The 20,534-nt window shown below is 39.3% G+C and overlaps 1 protein-coding gene across 1 annotated transcript in view; it reads right to left on the bottom strand.

Moving 5' to 3' along the window:
- Positions 1-4,882: 4,882 nt before the first annotated feature.
- Positions 4,883-20,534, bottom strand: part of cntn3a.2 (contactin 3a, tandem duplicate 2) — a 37,295-nt gene continuing 21,643 nt past the window's right edge. Inside the window, exons 14-22 of the mRNA XM_042491759.1 lie at positions 17,206-17,364; positions 14,549-14,698; positions 14,289-14,359; positions 13,379-13,613; positions 12,750-12,859; positions 9,728-9,914; positions 9,404-9,516; positions 9,057-9,225; positions 4,883-4,980 (exon numbers count right to left, since the gene is read on the bottom strand). Coding sequence (XP_042347693.1) covers positions 4,883-4,980; positions 9,057-9,225; positions 9,404-9,516; positions 9,728-9,914; positions 12,750-12,859; positions 13,379-13,613; positions 14,289-14,359; positions 14,549-14,698; positions 17,206-17,364 — 1,292 coding nt within the window. The remainder of the gene's footprint in view (positions 4,981-9,056; positions 9,226-9,403; positions 9,517-9,727; positions 9,915-12,749; positions 12,860-13,378; positions 13,614-14,288; positions 14,360-14,548; positions 14,699-17,205; positions 17,365-20,534) is intronic.

Here is a 20,534-nt window from a genome sequence, read left to right as displayed (position 1 = left end):
CAGCAACTAATCTACAGCATCTGCACTGTGTTGGTGGGCTTTAGGGAGATGTCATAAAAACCAATCATGTCTTTGCCAATATCTCTGTTGAGGGCTATGTAAACCATATCTGAATGTCTGCATTTCGCAGTTTCCCGCAAAGGCCTGGCAGTAATGCTGTGGGTGCACTAATCATACGTGAATACCCTTCCATCAGTGTCTGGTGTGAAAAGAAGTAAGAGCAGCCTCATGTTGTGATTCAGCGGTCAATAGCATGTGAAGAGCCATTGCCAAAGTATTGACACAACAGCTCATTATGGATGATCTGTGGTGTGTGGGGAGAAACCTCTCTTTTTTTCACTTCCCCTTCCTATTGATCTCTTCACAGGGTCCTCTCCCTCCTATTATCTTAAAAGCATCTCTGCAACACTGGCTCAATCAATATTTCACAGTACCTTTCCATGTCATTCCCCTTGTTTCAGTGGAAAGCATCTGAACTTCTGCAGATATATGCTCAAATAATCCAAAGAAATTAATCAGTATTCTTTGCAAAAGCTGCTGCACAAAGCCAACTTTTTCATACATTAGTTTTAGATTGTGTTTTCGTCTAGCTGTTGCGTGTGATGTTCATATTCAAAACCTTAGATTCTTTGTGATGATAGTCCTTATTATGTCATAAAACAATTAGTATATGCAGCAAAAACCTTTATGAATGCGTTCTTTATCCACTGAATAGGGCATTACTGCTGCCATTTACTCTCATTTAACTGCTTTTTCATAATATTACACATTTTATAGCTTTGATGGTGCCCCAAGGCACCACTCAAATTCTTCCTGCAGTAAAAGACACTAAAACTGCTGATGCCGAAAATGACACCGTGCCACACATAACTCAAAGAAATCCGAGAGAAAAATCCTCAGTGAATTATTTTTATTAACTCCCTCATTTAGAAAACACAAATGCACCAAACGATATCGTACATGCACAGCTTCAGCATATCAAGATCAGCTGATGACTTTTCAATGTGAAAACGTTTCTGCCACGATCTCACAGAGATCACCGGAGACATCAAAATACTGAGGAGTCACAACAGAAAGGCCAAGCGTTGTCACCCAGAGCTTCAAATGTATTTCTTTATCAAACTTTGTGGAATTACAAATTGTTTGGGTAACTTGTTTATTACTAATCAATTCTGCCTTTTCTAATCTTGAAAGTAGCAAGAAAATTGCAAAGTTGTATTGGTATAAAAAGACAAAAAGTACTAGCAGATAATACTTGTATTATCTACTGTGCACCGGCTAACTACCTTGTAACAGGTAGTGTTTGTGTCACTGCACCAAAAGGCTGTGTGTGATAGCAGCTGCTAAGAAATATTTCCCTCTGCTCATGTATTTTTCAGATTCTGGGTTTGACAGAGAATTACAATTGAAAGTGGGACACCACAGGTTGGTCTCCCAGTTGGGGGCGTTGCTTCAAATCACAACAAAATACATACAGTATATTCAGTTTACTGTATGAAGGCAAGAGAAATCTCATTACACTGGCTCTTCAATGTTATTTTAAAGCAACACTTGACCTTTGTGCAGAATGTCTGGAAGAAAAATAAAACAATCAATATCAAACATTTAAAAAAATTAAAAAAAAAAAAAAAAATCAGAACATCTCCACAGTACTGATACGTTACAAAAACAAAGAGGTTGGCAATGCTTCTATGTATCCAAGACACAAGTTTATAAACTGCGTAATGTTTTTTTCAGTTCATGTAATTATTAATTCAGCCAGAAGGATGCATTTCCTGTGTAAACATTTTGTTAGCTCAACAATGACATTCTGTGATGGAAGGATGTATACAGATTAACCACACTTAAAGCCACAGAAACAACAAAACAGGATTCAGAGACCGCTTTCAGAAAGTCAGAAAGTTATTAGCACTCATCGTGGGAGGAAAGCCTTTTGTCTAAACATTTAATACAGATTTGAACCTGACCTGGCCTTGGATTGTGGAGCTGTTTTCCACTTGTTCCTCTGCACTGGCAGTCCATGGTAATTTGATAGAAAAGCAGACATTTCAACTCCACCCTGGGTTAAACTTGTTTTTTTTCTACCTCCCATATTGACCTTGCATTAATCTATTTGAATGTCAGCAATGCTTCAGTTGCCCAAAGCCCTGAACCACAGTTAAGTACAAGGAAAGAGTTTAAACATTTTTTTTATCCAAACAGCAGAATGGTCTTCTTGAAAACAGTTATCCATGACACCACAGGGTAAGGTAATAACCACACACACACACACACACCCTTGAATCTTCCTAGTGTCATCTTGATGGGATTTTCCTGATTTAGTCCTCCCTAAATCCTGATACATTAGTCTTGTGTGGGTGTCGTTAGTACCATTACTCTCATGCCCTTTCCCACAGAAGCCCCTCAGGCCTGCTCTAATTCATTAAGATGTTTTAATGTCTGCTAAATCATGGCGCACATCAGGCTTTACATTCGTCAAGTCAGACTGCTAAATAGACCCTTGTGATGTGCGCAGATCTATCTGCTCCTGCCACTTTAGGGCTATTGAAAGGTACGTCAAAGCTGGTCTGAATACCTGAGCAGTGGGGTTTCACTAAAATACAGAAATAAACAATGACAACACATACCACGTAAAACTTAAAAAAAAAAAAGGAAAAAAAAAAAAAAAAGAACCAAGCCAATACAACCGACAAGAAAGGACAGATTCACAAAGTATTAAAACGCAGCTGACCATACATTTTGCCAAATAATGTCTAAGCTGGTGGCTAGATTTCAATTATCAGACTGGCACAATTGGCAGCACTTTAAACCCTTCGTCTCGACTGCGATGGCTGATGATGCATGTTGACTGGCACGACTACTGCGTGTTGCCCAGATGGATGTGGACTAGTAGGGTTCCAACTAATGATTGATTCTTATTAGTCTACAAAATGTCAGAATATTAAGAAAAATGCAGTTTTCTAGAGCCCAAGGTAATGCTGAACAGCTGATCAACCGTCCAAAAGACACCATACAATGGTCACTGAGAATTTTGGATCCTGATTGGCTGGAAAACATCTCTTTATGTCTGGTAACTGTCTGTTAAAAGTAGTCAATGCTGAGTTATCTTAACGTACGTAAGTATGTAACGTGCTGACATACTGTCAAATTAAGTGGATTCTGTCGCATTACGTGCTGTTGTTATGTACCCAATGTCCCGTCATCACATGACGCCACATAACGCCACATAATGCAATGCCAAGATACACTAAGTTACATACAAAGTAAATTTAGTTACACATCAAATGTACATATTTTAACCCAAAGCATGATTCTTTTCCAGATCCTAACCTCAACGGAAGGGGCGCTAATTTAGGAAACGCTTCCATTGGCTGTATTAGAGGGAGGAAGTAATGTCCTATGCAGTTGCATAGGTTGGAGGACTACTTTGGTGTTTTCCTTTGTAAATGAAAGCACCATTATTCAGTTGATTTGACTGAATAATGCTAACGCAAGTTGATTTTAACATTTTCAGATCATCTTTCAACCACATCTCAGTTTTCATCTACCAGTGGAGTTCACTCAGTTGTGTTGGAGTTTGTTTAGTTGACATAATAACCAAAGTCAGCTAACTGAAGCAAACAACTGGTGAAAGTGTTTATAGCTCTTTTACAGAGGGTAAAAGAGAAGAGCCAGACGTTTCAGCAAGGGGTGATATTTGACAGTTGTTTGGTGATATTAATTGTTATCACAGTAGAGTGATTTAAAATGACTAATTAATTAACAGAATGACTGGATGATATTTCTATTCTGTTGACATATAGCAGTTTGTTGGCATGTGGCCATGGTATAAAGCTGGATGACACACTCTGAGTTGGATTCTCTGGATGCAAATGGATTGCGATCGAACGTACACCTTGTTGGGTGTGTTTGGCATTTTTCCTTGATAAATGACTGAAATGACTTGTTGTTGATTATTCTCTGTCAATTGACGAATTGTTTCAGCATAAGCACTGAAGGAAATACAATAGGAAATACACCTCTTACACCACTGCTGTCCACAGGCAGATGCAATCCTTGTGAATGCAGAGTAAAGACCAATCCATCAATCAGCGGGCCATCACAATAACCGATCTGAGGCTTTAAAACCTGTAGGAGCTGTCATGGTAGACATTCAGCTCTCCACATTCAAATGATAGAAGTTAACGGCTAACTCTGCCAACGTGAGCTGTTTTATGAGTTTCATCAGGGATGACTTTTAATGGAGCACGTGAAGATGAAGGCGGCTGCAGTGTGTTCGGAAACACTGACTAGTGTCTATAAGAGACGGCAAAGGCACGGGCACGGGTGAATGAACATGGTCCTACTCGCCAATTCAAATATGGAAAGGAAAACTGAAAACATTCAAAAATACAAAATACAACTTCTCATCACGGCCCTCAGCAAGGTACACAGAGACCTCCAATAATAAGAAACTGTGAGGACTAAAAATGTTGAGGAAAGCATGTAGCTATCTTAGCAATAACAAGAAGAAGAAGGCGGAAACTACTTTGGCACATGGATGGAAGTAAGGCATCTGTATCAATCTAGAGTCGAAGAAAAAAAAAAGTTGAAATGGAGCATTGTTCCCAACCGGCAAAAATGTCAGACCCACATTTAAGAAAAAAACAAAAAACAAAACAAAAAAAAACCTCAAGCATTAACTGTTAATTAAGTGCCTGACAGCACGCTCCACTCTTGTGCTGCCTCATACCCGCAATCTAACACTGCAAAATAGTATGTAATAGTATGTGGTCACCTCCAAAAATGAGATACTCAAGAGCAACTTTCACGAATTAAAGTAAAATAAAAAAAAAAATACCATAAAGAAGGTTGAAAAAACAGAGCAGAGTTTGTCATTGTGTCACGACGTTGACCTGAATGTTGATATTGCGATGGCGAGGAGCAGGGAGAGGGGGGAAATGTCCGCACTCCAGGCTCTCGAGCCGCGGGCACTCATACCTGGAATACACAAAAAACATGATATAGTGATGTGAAATCTGCTGGAGGAAGCGATTCGTAGCAGTACCAATACTTCAGGACATACATTTCATTTCTTATCTCAAGGTCCTTTACACCTGGTTAGGGTGGGAATTTCATGCCGTTATACTGCCCCATTGTTCTGTATTATAGAAGGTACGATCGCAGAATGGGGGCATACAGTTGTCTTGCCATTTATCCAGTAACAAAGGCAGTTACAGTGCCAAATAAATGTCTATGTAAAAAGGGACCAGCCAGAAGGACGGGACTGTGTGGGACGGGTGTGACGTTTAGATGGCATGTTATGCATATGACCCAAAGCTGAAGATATGAAAAACAGCAAGCAGCCATTAGAAGTTGACTCAAAAAAGAGGAAAAGCAGCCAGAAATGTGCCCAAAGTGGGAAAACAATGAGATTCAGGAGCTCCTTAGCCTCTGAACAGAGGACGAGATCAGACGCCATATAACGGGCAGTAAATGATTGTTATTGCCATGTGATTCCACGGCTTTTGTTTAGAAAGTGCTACTGACACGTACATTACATGCCACACTAGAGGCAGACGCTGCTGTGTTAAAGAAAAACTAAATCCCTACTTTTGGCTTGAGTGCCTCCTCCCTTGAATGTGAAAAAAGTATCAAAAATGGGCAGGGCTGGGAGGGGGGCTAAGACACGCACAGTCACCCAATTATGCAGTCTCTCGATCCACAGCACCTCCCTGCCCCCTGCATGCACACAAAGTAGTCGGTTGGTGAGATGGTGGCGACAGGCAGTGACAGGGGGTTTGGGTGGTGATGAAAGCAGGCTCCTGCTACCAGGATCAGCCAATAGCAAAATTTAATTGCAATAGCCAGATTTCTATCTTTAGAGGGCAGTAACTACATAACTATTCACAATAAGTAAATAATGTCAAGAGTTGAATCTGAACCATTCAACAAAATCTACTAAATACACATATATATATATATTGCTTTTCAACTGAAAAAAGTACTTTGGGGGATTAGTTACTCTTAAAACATCACAACTGTCACATCTCTTTTGCTTCTGTGACACTGGCATGCTAATTAAAATCACACACTGGAGCAGCATGATGTTGTGTTGTTTGGTTCTGTGTAAGAATGCAAAGGCAGCGCAAAAAGCGTAAAAAGGGCTTGAAGTTTGAGATCCCTGCTGTGTTATCTGTGGATACAGCTAAAAAAAACAGATTTGCAAAAAAAAATCTAACTGAAAATTAAAAGCTTAAATTTCCAAATGATAAAACATGCATATTGATGTTTCACAGGGGTACTTATAATGTGGTAAAAAACATATTTATGTCCTGGCTTATTACTGCGATTGTAAGTAACAAATGTATTAAGGGATTTGGGTATAAAGGGGCCGGGAGCCTGATGCAGTTTTCTCTCATCACTACTTTCTCATGTATGATTTAAGTAAGTCATTTAACTCTTATGGATCACTGACTATTTTCCTGAAATGACATCTATATAAAAGCCTTTCCTGGAAAAAAAACATTATTTATGCAAAAGAAACCTCCTGAACCACCTCTGATGTTTCAGAGCTATGAGTTTCTATAAACACACAGCACTTTGTTTTGCCTGCTAATGTGTTTTGCCCACATTTCTTTCTTTGCAGTATCCAAAGAATCTCTGGGAAAAAAAGCAGCCTATTTTTCAAATGAAATTTAAAAGAAAAGCTAGTGTGGAATTCTATCTCTCTCAACTGCTGTTTTCAGGGATTCAACAGCAGTTATCAACAATTTAAATTAGCATTTAGAGCAGGGGAAGAGCCCCCCCTGGAGTCCCACAGGACAGTAATAGCATCTAGTAAAAGAGGAAGTCAACCTCTGCGACAGAGATGGATTGCGCTGCATATTTCAGCAAAATATAATCGGGGAAGAGCCCGATGAGGGTGGCTAGGGACACGAGTAATGGTGAGTCAACACAGGACAAAATGTCGCTGTCAGGCTTAAAAAGTGCTAAGTGAATTCATTTATAGGGGTGGGTAAATAATAAAAAATACAAGTTCTGAGAGATTGAGGTCCTGGTAAATCTATATGTCAAATGTTGCCATTCTGTTGTGTTTCTCTTGAACATGGTGGCATCAGCATATTTCAGTGCTCTGGCTGAATACTGAAAATATACATTTTTTTCTTGCATTTGAGAGGAAATCCAAACATGCAGTCAGTGTGGCAAGCCAAACTCAAACTATTAGGGGTTTAAGAATCCAGTGATTCAAATCAATGTATTGATTCAATTATTAACAATCCAATATCATCAATGCAAAGTGGAAACATAGATCCATATCATCATTAAGATACACCTTTATTTCAAAATTCCCATGGCCCATCTGTGTCACCATCAAACAGCACCAGGCAGATGATGGCAAGCAGCCAAGAAAAAGACTATGAGGATATTTCTTCCCTCTCAGGAATAAATCAGCAGTGTGGAAATATTTTGAGGATTCAACAGACACATGCCATGTTCAAACAATGCCTTAACGAAATAATATATTCAGGAAACACGGCGAACCTGGCATCTCACTACACTGACTTGTTGCTTTTGCTGCGGCAATATTAGCTGCTCTGTTTCAACAATGTTAGGCTAAAAAGTGTGCATGCTAGGTAATTAAAAGTGCTGTTCTGTCGGGAGATGCAGTGACTTAAACGTCCAGTGTGTAAGATTTAGTGGCGTCTAGTGGTGAGGAGGTTTTTATTGGGAGCCAAATAGAGAACCCCAGGAAAGAGCCCTAAAACCTGGAAATCTGTTTTGGGGGTTTTGAATGAGTTTTTGTTAGAAGCCTGAAATAAGATCTGTGGTGAACAAAAGCTGAGGAGGCTTTCCCGTTTTGTTCTACAACATAAAATGCTACAGTAAATACCCGACTGCTAACTTTAAAGCTTTTGTGTGTCTTAGAAAAGATGGCTGCAAAAAAGCTTAATTAGACTAAATAATGCCCATCGAACTAAACTGCGCCAAACACAGCTTTAAAGGCTCGTAGTGATGGCGACACGATCATAGTGTAGTTTGAGTTAGCCTAGCTATGACTTTTTACTTTGGGGAATTACATTTAGGCTTCAAAATTTCTAAAAGTGGTTTTCATTTGTGAGGATTATCTTGCTGACCAAAATGTGTAAGTATCATAAACATTTGTTTACCACAGAGCTTATTTTCTGCAATGACCCAATCCAATGAAAAAATCCCACAGGCTTTTGACAAGAGAACCAGGGCGATGTTAGCCTCTGGTTTGGCCTACAGGAAAAACATAATCCCTGGGGTACTCTATTATCCACAAACCAGTAAAAACACTGAATGAAATAGGGCCACAACAAAAATATTGGTGTTTTTCAGATGATCTTGTCACAGAGGGAACTATGGTAGCTGATGGAAAATCATGAATGGCCAGAGAGAGCCAGTGCTTGGTTTGTCCATTCTGGGCTACTGTAGTAACACAGTGATGCAACATGGCAGACTCCATCGACAAGAACCAGTTCCCACAAATTCTCATTCTTTTAAAATGATAAGGTTGTATTCCAATTCTACCAATATATACCCCTAAATCCTACACACTGGACCTTTTAACCAATGATGAGTAATTTATTGAGCTATGAGTAAAGAAAAATTGTGCTAGGCATTAAGATAACTTTAATTAAATGTAATTGTGCTTAAGCTAATACAACTATTTTCTCTATGAACCTTGACTGTTATTATTTGACACTTTTGTTGGATGTTTTTGTATTTACGTCGTATTTTATGTGTTTCTATAGAGTCTATTTAAAGGAAACTTTACTGTACTTAAATGGTCACAATTATTTACAATTAAGGGTGGTGGCTTCTTCTGTAATCAATTATGTTAAATCGGGATATCGTATCGTCTCATATCGATCGTGGGCCTTTAAACTGAATCATGTCTAAATTGTTTCATGGCAACTTGGTGATACTTGCTAATTTCTTATCATTGTCCAACAATCTATATATAATACTGTACCATAATAAAACTACTTATTTAAACTCATACAAACTATTTCATGAACTACCCGATAAACCATGAACAAAGAGCTTACTTAGTTGGTGGATTCGTATGGGATCTGAGGCTGGGCCCAGCCCTCCTTCACTCAGCGTCTGAATGTGGATGATGTAGTCGTCATCTTCCTCGGGGAGGGTCAGCTCCGCTGTTGAGTTGGTTGTTGTGAGTGTGTTTACCTCTTTGTGTCTCTGTCTCCTGTATGACAGCTGAAAGGGGGAAGAGGGGGGGGAAACAAGGTGGGTGACTCATTGTAAACATGTACTTTTACAGTCTGACAGCTTGGAGTGAGCCACCACACAGGTTAACGTCTGAGCTTTCACTCAGTCTGATGCATAATAGGAATAAACACATTACTGTGGAGCACGCTGAGAAAGTAAAACTCACTTGGTAGCCTGTAACTTCTGACTCCGATTCCATCGCCACCACGGGTTCCCAGTAAAGAGACAGTTGAGAGCCAATTAGGGTCCATTCGACATTCAGCGGTGGTTGAGCTGGTGCTGCATATAAAAATAATTCATTTCTATATGTCAGCACAGAGACATATTACTGTCACATCATTCTACAGGAATTATAATATTTCTCTTTTGGGATAAAACTATTTTTAAAAATGACATTAGCAGTAGATATTGTTTCCACCACCTGACTTGAATTATAATCAGTATGGTTGCAAACACCTGAGCAGCGGGGCGTCATGAGTGCTGCACTTACGTGGCTTTTTTGTGGTGACATTAATTGCAGGGAGGAAGGGGCCAGTGCCCGCTGTGTTGAAGGCGCTGACTGTTAGGAAATATTGTGTGTTTCCTGCCAAGCCGCTCACTGTTACAGAGGTTTGGTTCCAGGGCACCCTAACCTTCCCCATGGTCTCCGGTTTAGTGTCATCCTCCCAGTATACCACCTGTTTGAGACAGAGAGTGTGTCATCTGGGATTTAACTTTGTTATGTTGCTTTGGATTGGAGCAAAAAAGTTTACATCGGTAGCATGCATTTTTAATCACATACAGCACAACAAAGGATTTGTAGTTGTTTTTGATGGCTTGAGAGAAATGTGGTGTTGTTAAATGATCGCCCCAGGGTGTTTCCTTTAAAGAGAGATCACAATTTTCTTTTACCTCTTCAGTGGGATATTTGATCTGATCTGACATTACAAAGCCTTTGTTTATATACTTTTACAACTCTTTGTTGATGTTATTTTGTTCAGAGTCTACCAAGAGAATGACAATGGGTAAGAAATTAACTATCCTTTTACGTATTGATTAATCTACTGAAATTTCTGAGTAATTAATACATAATAATCATTAAAACTGTAGCCGATAACTTTTATTAGAATAATTCTTTGTCATATTTGCTGAAACTGTCACTACATTCACATAGAAGTGCATGACACAGATGTGAAAGACTCCTCTGCCCTCTTGAATAGCCTTGCCGCACATAAACAAAAACAACTAATCAGAGCTAAGGAGTCTCTAGCGCAGCTGTCAATCATTTCGATCACTGCCAGCAGTCAAACTAGGCAGTTCTGATCAAATATGAATCAAGGTTCTGTTGCTGCATTTCAACTGAACTGTTTTCAGAAACTTTTTTTAGTGTACTGTTTAGCTGTAAAATGATAACTGTTGGTCTGGACGGTGGGCGGTGCTTGATACATGGCGGCCAGGCGGGTCAAAAACGTTCATATTTTTTAGCTAAACAGCTTACTATAATATGTTTCTGATTACATTTGAGGAGAGAAATAGACAATCCAGTAACAGAATCTTGATTTATATTTGATCAAAGCTGCCTAGTTTGACAGGTTGACCGCGATTCACAAGCATTTACTGACATGATTGACATCTGCATTAAGGCTCGGATATACTTTCCACATTGAACGTCCCCTGACAGCTGTGACCACGCGAATGCACGTGTGGTTCTTCTATTCATCGTACAATGGACAGTCTGTGTCAGCCCCCGGCAGTAAACACGACGGCTGGGAAGTCCTTCTACTGCTGACATCGGGTGAAAATGAAACTCAACGATGCTGCTGGGTCTAGAGCGAATGTCTGTCAAATATCCAACTTCACCATGGTGAGACGGACACAGCTTACTTGCCAGCAGTGTTTTGGACTGCAATGGGGTTTGGAACAAGAGATTGGAGCTCACAAGTCAGCACCCTTGCTATACCTATAGTCTGCTATAGTCTACAAAAAATGGACTGAACACATGGACATAGGTGGATGATGATATTTACGTCACATGGACCAAAGCGGGCCCTCGCAGACATGCGGACACCAATACTATGAACTGGTATTTAGACTCCTCTGCTCTGATTGGTTGGTCTTGGTGCACTGCAGTGGATTCTAGCAAATACCATTAGAGGCAGTACTTGAGTAGGACGTACACAGTTTTTTTCACAGACTATCTGTTTCATATAATATTGTGTGTTTGGAGTGACAGTTTCAGCAAATATGATCACAAGTTATTTTCATAAAAGTTACCAAATGTAGCTTTAGAATGCCAGAAATACAAATAGAATCAAATAGAATGGCATAGGATAGAAATACTTCATTAATCCTGTGAGGGATATGGCCATTATAATTTCCCAAAGCCCAATGTGGCACCCTCAACATTCTTATTTTGTCCAGCCAGCACTTGAAAATACAGAGAAATTAATTTACAGTCACATAAAACAGAGTATTATATCACCATCAGTATGATATGCACGCATGTGAGAAGCAGGACCACTTCTGCATTTTTGCTTGATGACTGAAGCGATTCATTAATTATCAAAATTAACAATCAAGAGTTCTTTGTCGCTCAACTAATGGATTTATTGTGTAATCGTTTCAGTGCTACAATACATCAACCCCTGTTGCGTAATATGGCATGTAATATTTATTTTTCCACTAATAAGAAAACCAGGCTAATTATGATATGCATTTAAATGAAAATATTACAGAAAAAACACCAACTAAAGTTCCCATTTATGAAAGAAGAGACTATTTTAACTATTATACTGAAGATGTATTATCCTAAAAACATCAATCTCCCCAGACATCTACCTCTCTGTCATTATTATTCAATGTTAGCTGATGTTGAGCTCAGATATGAAAAGGCACAAAAGCTCCCTTTCCCTGATGGAAATATTGAAACAACTTTGATTTTTCTGAACAAATGAATAACAACAACATCTTATACTAAGACCCTTTGATCACCCTGATGATTCAGTCAGAAGTACGCAGGCGAGGCAATCAGATGTCCCAGATTTGTGAAGTTAAAATGCAACTGTTATGGATTTAAAATGTAATTGCTAAATATTCCTGTTGAACAATGAGATCGATCCTAAAGGTGTTAGAAGTAAAAACACACATAAAAAATACAGTTTTCGGTATCACCACACAGTTTTTAGTGTGGCATGAAGGCATTTCTTGGTATTCTGGCACAAGGTCTATTACAGCACACACTATCATGAGTTCTGTATCATGATACCCAATAACTGACAGCAGCTTGAAAAGGCATGTGGACAAGCAATTTTCTTTTGTTCTCTTGAAAGAGCTCTGACATATTTTCCTGTCGCGCTGGTACATAGAACTGTATAATTTTGCCTATAACAGTCGCCCAACTGAAACTGCCATTTCCATGGCAACCGACGCGGAGTTTGGAAGTGATGGCTTTGAGGTACAACAGGGGTGATGACAAGCATTTGAATTGTGTTGTGTGTGTGATTTCTATTTCCATTTAAAAGGGTAAAATGTACCTCATAGCCCAGAACCCTTTCAGGGGTGAAGGAGAGAGCCTGCCAATTCACCTCAATCTCAGAGGCTGAGACACTTCTGGCCCAAACTCCCGCTGGCATCCCGCTTGGCTCTGAAAACAGACGACAGGAGACTGAGCATCGCTGCCGTCTTCCAAAAGCACAGAGACAGGCAGAACAAATCTCTTCAATTTTTACATTTATGACTGTGCGGCGTTCTTGTTGATCTCTACTTGGATGAATCATCACACGCAGGTGCTGCTGGTAAATAGACCAACACTACACTACAGACTGACCCCCTCTCAGCATGCTGAGAGGTAGCATAGATCTAAATGCCAACCGGTTTTCACTTCAGAATAGCCATTCAAAAGAGTGGTGATATTTGGAGGCAATCTGCCTGTCCTTACATAAACGTGTTGCAAATTTTTTTCCAATTTTCCTACCCTTTTATTTCATGTAAAAAGACTTCTACAAATTCATTTTTCCTGCATGTCTCTTTATCCATCAAGCACTTTCAGCCCAGTGGATGCGATAAAACCAGTTTCATGATCTTTGTCCTTTTCAAAAACACAGAAAGCTTTGTAGCTTCTCAAAAAAAACCAAAAAAAAACCACTCACATCCATTCCCTTACCTATCTCTGCAGAGTAGATGGTGACCACGGGGCTGAAGGGACCCTGTCCTTTGCTGTTGTAAGTGCCAACCTTGACATGAAATGGAGAAAAGGGCGCAATGCTGTCGTTGCGGTACACGTAGCGTGCCGCGCCGGGGGCAGAGGTGGCCACGTGAGTCCAGCTAACTTCTCCAAAGGCGCGGAAAGCAATGATGTAACCAAAGCTTTCACCATTCTGCAGTTCTTCGGGGACAGGCTGAGAGTGAAACACAAAACTATAGTGATATTAAAACATATACAAACCACTCACGTTCATCCCGCTGCTGGGTTGACACAATCACCACCCACTCACGTTGCGCCGAAAGAAGTGCATGACCCACAAATTGCTTTTGTGACCCACCTGACGAAATGAAATGAGCACTAAAATGCCATTTAAAAAAAAAAAATCCAAGCTCATTACAAAATGTCCGTGCAGCTTTTATAATGAAAAGTTATTTCTGCATTTAATGAAATGAGAAAACTCAAATAATGAGATAGCTTTAGCGGACTAATGACTTCTTCAATATCCACATTATTTCTATTATTTTTCAACTATCCGACTGGTTTACTTCATTGCTAGATTTGAGCACTGCAGATCTGGCTTAACAACAGTAATTCTCCACAGATCCAAGCCTCATAAATGACAATAACTGTCAGGTTAAGTGTTCTGCTTGTGTATACATCGTTGCTGCCTTACATGCATACTCTTTAACTAAGAAATTACAACGACTGCAGCGCCAGACTTCAATTGACCCAAAATTTATGACACCCACAAGCCAAATAGAGCAGGGGGTTTGATTTAGCGAGAAATATTATGCACCTCACTCAAGGATAAAAAAGATTGACTGCGGCACTTTGAATAACAGACTAGAACATAAGACTGATGACTTACCTCCCATGTGATGACCAGTTCCGATCGGCTTCCGCCTCCTCCACCCACGTCACCTGGCGCTGCATCAGGAACTACACAACACAGACCTTGTTCACACCTCCATATGAAAAACACTTTCAGAATGTTGTATAAAAGAGACGATATTGGATTCCCAAAACGTTTGTCTATTTGCAGATCGCAGGTGGAGGTTTTTATATTTTTTCTTTCTGATCCAGATGAATGATTTAAGAGGGGAAAAAACTGAATCAGATTTACTGTACCTGCGTCCTCTGTCCTGGTCTTGACTGACACGGGACTGGGTTCTCCAACCCCAACACTGTTTTTGGCCAAAACCCGAAACTCATACTCCACCCAGGCATTGAGGTCAACTACTGTGGCCGTCAGTGTGTTCCCATCGATTATCTCAGGGACTGGAATGAAAGAGAAAACATACAGTATATAAACATAAGCAGAAAAACAGCTGAACATGAGGAACAGAACTTAAATAACAGAACATAATCTATACACAACACGAGATAATTAACCGAACAAGACAAATTATTCAACAAGTGTGTCTTTGTGATGAAACTTTTGGTTTTAAGTCTTGTCTGTCAGAGGTCTGCAACACCATAGAAAACTGATCTTGCTTTTCTTTGTGTTGTACAGAAATAACAGGGGTGGGGGGGGGGAATCGATACAGCACAGTATTTTGATATTTTGTGTAACAATATTGTATCAATACACAGATGCCAAGTATCACAATTTAAGCTTATTTTTGTGGTGTGTTTGCCTTTTTTTCTTGACACGACAGCTGAAGAGACATACAGGACGTGGGAGAGGGAGACAGGTGTTCACATCCAACAAAGAAACTGATCTGGGGCTGACACTACCAGGTCACCCCAGCTATCTTTTTTTTTTTTAATAATAATAATAATAATGCAAATACAAGTGAGATGAATAGTCTGAAAACTTATTAGATAAAGCAGTTGTTGACAAAGTTTTCCTCTAGAGACATAATTTGCAGGTGAAATATCAGATAGGGTCCTACGTGGACCCTAGGCTCTGAGATCTGATCATGGACCCATATGGGTTTTGGTTCACATTTTATAATCGTCAATCAAGTCCGAGTCAGGTCTTGTTTTATCATGGCTGGTCCGGGGTCTGTTTATCATGATGTGTATACCCGAGTGACCTACGATCAGCGCATGTCAACTGCGCTGCGTGTGTAACTTGTTTGACGATTAAGCTGACTTGGGATCAAATTACTTAGCGAAAGTAAGGTGAAAAAAACGTTCATCTGCAGCGCTAGCAAATTAGAGGCAGAGCAAGGCTTGACAATATTCAAAACTTGGATTTACTTTATGAGATACCTTTTTTATTATTTTGATTGGTGGACCCTTAAAGAATGAAGGAATATAAATAACTGAGGAATGGACAAAATTTGGACTCTATGACCATTGAAAGGTGGGAAAATAAACTGAACTGTGGAGAATCTAACCAAGCTAACAATGTGTAGCATGTTCATGTTGACATAATCATTCATATTTCAATCATGGACGTACAGTGTCTCTGTAAGTGAAAGGAAAATAGATTGTATATAGAATTTATATTATTGAATTTTTTATTTTATCTTAGTTGTATTTTTGTTATATTTTATCAAATTTTTAGCAAAAGCACTTTTTTTTTTCTTTCACTTCATACTTGAGCTGCTGTAACGAGTGCATTTCCCCAGGGTTGAATCTTGTCTTGTCTTGTCTCGACTTAACTCTTAAAACTAAATGAAAACCGGTTCACCGGCAAGTGTAAAAGCAGGTCACATCACAACAATAAAAAAAAATTAGTGTGAGTAGAACAAAAGCAACATAAAAATACACATCACAAACACAATTTAATACTATAAACAGTAAGATGGGTAAGAACAGTATGTTTAATCTGACATGACAAAATGTTTTTTAGCAGTAGAATGGTATTTTTAGTTGCATTGGTTCAATAATTAGACCGGGGTCTCTCTCCTCTTGGACATGCACCAGGTCGGGTCTTTAAATACAATTTCAATTCTTCAGTAAAGAGTCAGGTAAATTTATAAGTAAAAGCTATTGTGTTCAAATGGATCTCAGAATAAATCCCCCAAGTCCATTATAGTTTAGGTCCATCATTTTGGACCCATGAAGACCTCTGGTGTGAAGATGCCTCAAGAGACTGTATGACCACAGAGGAGGACATTGCCATGTGGCTACACACTGCTCCTTAATATTTAAGATGGGTGAAATTTTTTCTTCTCTCTTTGTCTAGTTTAGTAGGAATTGTAGCTAACTACTGTGTAATAACGTGTCATTACTTACTATTGAACGTGTACTGTAATTGTTTTTGCAATATCTTATCATATATTGATTTTATATATAAAAGAAGCAATTTATGATATTATTGGGTGCATTTCTAATGTATAGCAAAAGAAAACAGATGAAATACTTGAGGCATAACTGGCTCATTTACAGTTTAAGGTGTCAAATGAACTAATAAAAACACATAAATCTCACATCAATCGCAATCACATTTCATTCATTTGGCAGATGCTTTTGTCCACTGCAATTTCCACATTCAACCTCCACAGGATCAAGAGCTAGATGTCATCCAGCCAGACTTAACTTTACTTAAGAAGATGAAAAGGATTTTGGTTTTGACTGAGGCAGGTGTAAAGGTCATTAAAGTGGTTTAAACGAGATCATGTAAAAGCAGCCACAATGACCTCTAGTTCTCATGAGTAAGACCCTGAATCCCTGCCATCTCCAGAGCCTTCGCTCTGCAGCTGACCTCACACTCTGACCTCCCAGCTGAAGCGAGGACAGAAGTAAGAGAATTTCCCTGTGGGGATCCGTGAATTATCTGAATAACATCACATGTGGTATAAGATGAAAATTCATATTTTAGTGCTGCCTACCTGTGTTAACCCTCTGCCAGCCAACAGTGAAGGGAGTCCTGGTCTGGATGAGGTAATAGGTAATGGGGCTGCCGTTGTCTCTGCCGGGACTCCAGGCCAGCTGGGCGGTACTGTCTGTCACCTCCTCCACTGTCACAGAGTCTGGAGGGCTGGGGGGGCCTGGCTCAATCACAGGAACAGACACTGTGAGGTACTATCACATGCAGAGGCACAGACGAGACTGCAGACTGTATGGATGTAAATGTGTGCACTCACACGTACAGCAAAAACATGAACGGCAAACACATTTGCATAAAAAAACACCTCATCCTTAACTAGCAGATTACTCTGCTTTCATATCTTGAACTCAGCGTTAGCAAGAGAAAAACATTTTCTAAAAAGCTTTGAGTTTGAGGAGAAGTTATGCCCTTCACAAGGAATTAAAAGTTAATTCAAGATTTATCCTCCAATATTCAACCAACTTGTAATCCTTCCCTTTCATGGTCCTCCCGGTAATTGATCGATGAAACAGCAGACGTAAGTAGATGCAGGGAGTCAAATTAAAAGGTAAAAGATGAAAAAGGGCCTCATAGCCCTGAAGAACCAGAGTTTTATCATTTATTTTCATTATCCCACCAATTAAGCGGTGTGATGTTTTACTTTAGCCTCATCTACTGTTTCCTGTTCTAATGAACGTGTCGGCTCATCAGAAATAATAGACCACTAGAGAGCTGTGAGACAGACCGCAGAATAATAACGCCCCTAGCTCTGCTCACACTCCTCACCGCCTCTGAAGTAGTTTCTAATCTTGAGCCAAATATTCTAATTATTAAAGCGTTAAATTATTATTTTAATACACAATCAATGCTTCATGCAGCATGTGCGTGCTATATGTTCAAATGCTAAACAAGTAACTGCTGAAGTGCATGTTTTTTGTTTGTTTGTTTATAGAAGCCTTGAACGTGCTGCCCACATACATTTGGCCTTAAAGCCTTGGCTTTAGAGATATTGATCTCTGTAAAACTCATTAGCAGCTCCTGATTAAAAAAAAAACCTTTAATACACTGCCCTCAGTAATACATATTAATGGAGCACACAATCAAGGATCAATTCCTTATCCTCTTAATTATATTTCATTGGCTGAGGCAAGAGGGTGCTGTCAGTGTCTTGAGGGTGTAATCTGTTATTAATATGGACAGACTGTCTGGGCTTTTATTGTGAACTTGGCATTGGGCAAATTAATATCTGGCTGTATTATGAAAACTTACAGACAGCGATATTTTTTTATTTGAACTGAATATTACCATAATTTGTAATACATGCCGTCACGTAAGTCAGAAGAGGATATAAATGGTAGTAAAAAATAACTATCAAAGTGACGAAATAATGATGATAAAACACAGTGTTGCACTGACTGTCGTATAGTTGGTGTCTTCCAGGCTGATGATGATGAGCCAACTGTCAAACAAGCACGAGTGCTCGCCAAGTGGTTTGAATGCTAATGACCATGATGTTATCCGTATAACATGACCTTCTCCATATCCACCACCACCTGGTGGAGTGTTTGTGACACAACGTGGAGTGGCATGTAAAACATTTTCCATCGCCATCGTGGCAAACAAGAACCCAGATGATCACGATGATCAAGAGTCTTTGTGTAAGGAGCGATTATCATTGACCTTCAGTGCCGCAAGACGAGTGGAGCGAGACAGTATCGGAAATAGCACACTGCGAAATTACTGAGTAACTATCACTGGATAATATCAGACGATTGCCAATAGCAACAATAATCAGCGTTACTGTGAGTATGATCATAAAAAGCCAGTATATGTTGCTGCAGTCATGCTCGCTTCAACTTAAGGCGCAATCACAAGAACACAATCATTATTACAGTTAAATGAGTCCTGCATTATTCACATTGTTGTCTTAACATTAAAATTGCATTTTTTGAGCGCATGTAAACGCAGCCACAGAGGGAAGCCTGTCTGACTGTTTACTCACATACGTCTTCACAGTATTTATAGCCATGTGGATAGTTTTATTTGTCAAGGTTTTGAGCTATCCATCTCTGAGCCTCCACCCCAAAATAAATAAGAGTAAATTGATTTTTTTTTGTGGTGCTCCAAGCTTTGAAAAAAAAAAATGACATTTAAAAAAAAAAATCAACAGCAACATCTCTTTCCAGATTTAGTGCCCCCATTGCTTTGGATAATACACACAACACAGGACAATTTTTTTCTGGTAGAAAGTATTTCCAATGAAAACAGCATGTTCTGTTCGATTATCCAGGAGGCACTTTTTTCTGAAGAAATGTGTTACTGCCAGTAGTGGAACTGTTTTCAAGCACAGTTTTTGAGATACTTCTTCTTTACTTATATATTAATATTTTATCCCACTTTGTTCTTCTATTCAACTAAATTTAAGAGAGAAATAGTGGACTCCACTACATTTTTAAAATGTATTTATTGTTTTTCATTTAAAGTTACTTCACAGACTAATACTTAAAGGAGCACTAGACAATATCCACAGCATTAATAAAACATTAAACCCCTATTTGCTATGTGAAGATATTGTGGAGAAATGGTTTCCTGAGCAAATGATAATCATTCATGTAACTATTCAGCATCATATTACAAAAAAAAACTTCACCTTAAATGTAAGTTACGTAAATGTAAGTACATTGTGTTGGTATGGATGGATTTATTTCCAGATAGGCATATTAGTCGCTTGTGTTGCTGGCAGTAATTTCATTTGTGTTATAAGGCAATGTTGCACAATGGAAGTAAGAGGAGACATGATTATCTCTGTCCACACCACCAGTAGTAGTAGTAGTAGTAAAGTAGAGCATGGATTAAAATAGCGAGTATTTTGCACACAGACACACCACACACTTGGCGACTTTTTCGCTAGTCTTGGTGATTTTTTTTTTTTTTTTTTTTTTTTGCGACTGTGGCTCCAGCAGCAGTACAACATCTCCCCAGCCTCTCTCTCGTCTCTCACCATGTGCCCAGAAGCAGGAGAAAATGGCTATTAAAGGTGTTATTTGTCCAGCAAGGAGGACAGCTCACTTTGATGAAATAGAGCTTGTTGTCTCCATTTGAAAGACGTATAATTTGTGTATTGTCAACATTTCAATTATGAGTTATTGATCTGGGGAGTTCAAATCTGTGTTTATCTTTCCAACTTTACCAAAATGCTTTAGGTAGCCAGCTGCTGTTCTCTCCTCCCTGCACTGCACACCGGCACTGAGTCTGTCAGTGGCACAGAGTACCAGACCTGACCAGCCTCCTTTCACCCCTGGTTATAAGTTAATAAGGCAGAGAAGTACACCAAAGATCGCCGCCTAGAAG

Source organism: Plectropomus leopardus, chromosome 8, assembly GCF_008729295.1.
Source record: "Plectropomus leopardus isolate mb chromosome 8, YSFRI_Pleo_2.0, whole genome shotgun sequence".
NCBI classification, from domain to species: Eukaryota; Metazoa; Chordata; class Actinopteri; order Perciformes; family Serranidae; genus Plectropomus; species Plectropomus leopardus.
The sequence above is the reverse complement of the archived record's forward strand: the minus strand, read 5'-3'. Positions and strand labels throughout refer to the sequence as shown.